This window comes from Nelumbo nucifera, chromosome 5 (genome assembly GCF_055504915.1).
Source record: "Nelumbo nucifera cultivar China Antique chromosome 5, China Antique-T2T, whole genome shotgun sequence".
Taxonomy (NCBI): domain Eukaryota; kingdom Viridiplantae; phylum Streptophyta; class Magnoliopsida; order Proteales; family Nelumbonaceae; genus Nelumbo; species Nelumbo nucifera.
In genome coordinates, this window is record NC_142653.1 from 41,836,911 (window position 1) to 41,840,419 (window position 3,509).

Consider the following 3,509-nt stretch of genomic DNA (forward strand, 5'->3'; position numbering starts at 1 on the left):
TGGCATTTGGTTCCAAATACAATTAGGGATTGAAATTAATTTTAATTAAATGACTTAATTACCTTAATCAGGTCAACAAAATGATCACCGATATGTCAATTTAATGCCCCCATTTCAATCAACATTAAATGGTGATGAATTGAATTTAAACCATTCAAATCAATTCAAATATTTCAAACCAGCTCATTGTCTATTGGTTAGCCTCTATAAATAAAGGAGAAAACAAGAGGAAGCTCCTATTCGGCTTCCCCCTTTCAACCATTGCTTTCGTTTGTCTTCGATCGCTTCCCTTGTTTTTGGAAAAGGAGAGGAAATGCACTACACTAAGATCAAGAAAGAAAGAAGAAAGGCCCCAACTCTTGAATTGCTGAAGCATCGAAATTGCTTCATCTTCGTGCCACATTAACCCGTGAAATTCCCATGATTCAAAGGGATTCCGTCAATTCTACAAGCAAGAACATTGCTTTCAGCTGTTCACGTTCTAATCATTGATTTAGCATGAGTAAATTTTCATTGACACAAGGTTGGGTGTTCCTTGTTTCTCATAATTGCAAGTTCTAGTCGCAATTTCGGCTTTCGTCCAAGACAAGAGAATCAGAGGATTTTTCTTTGCCAAGAAAAAGAGAGTTTGTATCCCATTTAAATTTTTGCAAAAAAAAAAAAAAAAAATTCCTTTGAATTTGTGCACATTAATTTTTGTGCTCCAAATTTAAACACGAAATTTGTGTTGACAGCAGGAAGGGCAGCGTCAAATATAGTATTTTTGTTACTTGACTATCTAAACCTTGCCCAAGTTCTTTCAGTTTCTTTGTTCTTTGTTAAACTAAACTTGAATAGGCTTTCTCATCTCCTTGCCTAGTGGGGTTTGGTCACTTCAAATGAGTGGTTGGACGCATGCCTTTTGTCCTATTCTTAAACTATTTTAGTTGATTAATTTTGTTTCTGTTCCTAAGGAGGTGTTTGGTTGCAAAGCAAATAAATTTGTATTGATGCAAAGTTATAGCAGAATAAAATAAAGCGCAAAACAAAATTAAATCAAAATATGCATTATTTTCATTTGTACTCTCATGCATTATTATACTGGTGCAAACAATTTTGTATTACAACTAAAAGCAGCCTAAAGCTCAGTTTGAAAAGAGTACAAATACAAATATAAATGTAGAGTACAAAATCTGGTATTTTATAAATATATACACTACGTAATTGTATTTGTACTCTTTTCAAATTGAGCCAAAGTAGTTAGTAATAGTAGTATGTAATTTATTTTTTTTGGTGTTTCTCCTCTTTGTTCTATTGTTTTCTTACTCGTGGAGTGAAATTCTGTTAATCAAAAAAAAAGAAATATTTTCGTTGCTAACAAAGAATAAAAAAAAACAAAAATATAGGTAGAAGCCTACCTAATGGCTGGTAGTGGTTGCCATCAAACGACAAATCACATCACGCATTCACATCACATGTATTTGCTTTGTTGTTTTCTTACTTGTGGAGTGAAATTTTGTTAACCAAAGAAAAAAAAGAAGATACTTTCGTTGCTAAGAAAGAAAAAAAAAAGAAACAAAAGTATAGGTACCTGGCCATCAAACTACAAATCACATCAAGCATTCATATCACATGTCATTAGCATCATGGACGAGCCTCTATATATTTCATAAACAGTGAGATTGTAGGCCGTGAGAGAGGGATTATCTTTATTCTAACTGTGTAGCTTTCTTTCTAATTCTGCTCTACAGTGAGTATGGCTTTAATCATCAGTAATCACTTTGAAACCCCAAGTGAAGAGAAAGAAGAAGAAAACTGTATATTGGCGGCCATGCAATTGGCAAGTGCTTCAGTACTTCCTATAGCCTTGAAAGTCACTACAGAACTAGATGTGTTTGAGATCATATCTAGAGCTGGCCCTGATGCGTACCTTTCGGCTTCAGAGATTGCCTTGCACCTTCACACTGAAAACCCAGATGCAGCAACTATGCTCGACCGTGTCTTGTCTCTACTGACGAGCTACTCTGTTCTTAAATGCTCTCTCGTCAAACGGGACAATGACCAAGTTGAAAGGCGTTATGGCTTGGCTCCTGTCTGCAAATTTTTCACCAACAGCCGGGACGAAGTGTCTCTTCGACCCCTGCTTCTACTGCATCAGGACAAGTTGCTCATGGATAGCTGGTATGATCTTCTTGCCGAGCTATGATCTCTGATTTGGGCACAATAATTCCACCACCAACATCACCCCTTATGTGGCATTCATTCTGTATTTCCAGGAGAAAAAAAAAACACTAGATTCTATCTGAACTTTATCGCTGCTTGCAGGTACCAGCCGAGAGATGCTATATTGGAAGGTGGAATTCCTTTCCATAAGGAACATGGAATGACCTTATTTCAGTACTGCGAAAAAGATTCAAGGTATAACGAATTCTTTAATAAGGGAATGTCAGGTCACACCACAATAGTCTTGAAGAAGATTCTTGACACATACAAGGGATTTGAAGGTCTTAAAGAGGTGGTTGACGTGGGAGGTGGGAATGGAACCACACTAAAAATGATTACATCTAGGTATCCTCAAATCAAAGGTATCAATTTTGATTTGCTTCATGTGATAGAAGCAGCACCATCCTACCCAGGTAAGAATTTTATTTGGCTTGGCTTGATAATTATTAGAAGAGAAACCCAGCTTTTCTACTTCCTTTAATTTCTAACAGCTAACAGAAACTCAGAACGTATTTGTAACCATGGGACAGGTGTGAAACATGTTGGAGGAGATATGTTTGAATATGTCCCCAAAGGAGAAGCCATTTTTATGAAGGTTAGTTCTTCTTTTAGGTCTTGAGAGGGGTAGACTGGATATGTCCCACGATATCTAGAAGAGAATTACATTCACCATGAATCTCTTTGTAGTATCAAGTCATTTAAAGCAAATAAAGTTTACAAATCAAGAAAGTCATAATGTCTATTAGTCCTTAAATCAAGGAAGTGATAAAACATAGACAGAGAGTATTTAGGAAATTAAAATCCACAATATTATAGGGTACATTTTCGATATATTCTTTTGTGATTTAATGTCTCCAAATATATATATATCTATATATATATATTTTAATTTTCGTGATTTTTGTAGTGGATACTTCATGACTGGAATGATGAAGATTGCTTAAAGATTTTGAGAAACTGTTGGAAAGCCCTACCAAAGTCAGGAAAAGTGATCATTGTTGAATCAATTCTTCCAATGGCTCCAGAAGCTAGTTACCGCTCTAATATTGCCTTCACACATGATTTAGTCATGCTAACTCATTGCCCTGGAGGAAAAGAGAGGACACAAAAGGAGTTTGAGGCCTTGGCAATAGACTCGGGCTTTGCTGGTTGTGAAATTGTTTGCAATGCTTACCATACTTGGGTTATGGAGTTCCACAAATAATTAGTTCCTTTTTTTTTCTTTTTTACTTTTGAACTTGTTTGTGACTTTTTTAAATTATGCATCCGAATAAGAATGAAATGCAGTTTGATCTTTATGGTGTGCA

General features: G+C 35.7%; 1 protein-coding gene across 1 annotated transcript; it reads left to right on the forward strand.

Annotated features, from left to right (window-relative positions):
* The first annotated feature begins 1,655 nt into the window (after positions 1–1,655).
* Positions 1,656–3,509, forward strand: LOC148791471 (caffeic acid 3-O-methyltransferase-like). Its single transcript, XM_088887248.1, has 4 exons — positions 1,656–2,160; positions 2,305–2,615; positions 2,733–2,797; positions 3,110–3,509. The coding sequence occupies exons 1-4, from the start codon at positions 1,736–1,738 to the stop codon at positions 3,404–3,406; spliced, it is 1,098 nt and encodes a 365-aa protein (XP_088743374.1). The 5' UTR covers positions 1,656–1,735; the 3' UTR covers positions 3,407–3,509.

What these genes read in the sequence shown, in the direction of transcription:
- LOC148791471 (XM_088887248.1), top strand. Translation starts at nt 1,736, where the DNA reads ATGGCTTTAATCATCAGTAATCACTTTGAAACCCCAAGTGAAGAGAAA. An exon ending in AAGTTGCTCATGGATAGCTG is followed by an intron (nt 2,161 to 2,304) that starts GTATGATCTTCT and finishes CGCTGCTTGCAG; the next exon opens with GTACCAGCCGAGAGATGCTA. An exon ending in GAGAAGCCATTTTTATGAAG is followed by an intron (nt 2,798 to 3,109) that starts GTTAGTTCTTCT and finishes TGATTTTTGTAG; the next exon opens with TGGATACTTCATGACTGGAA.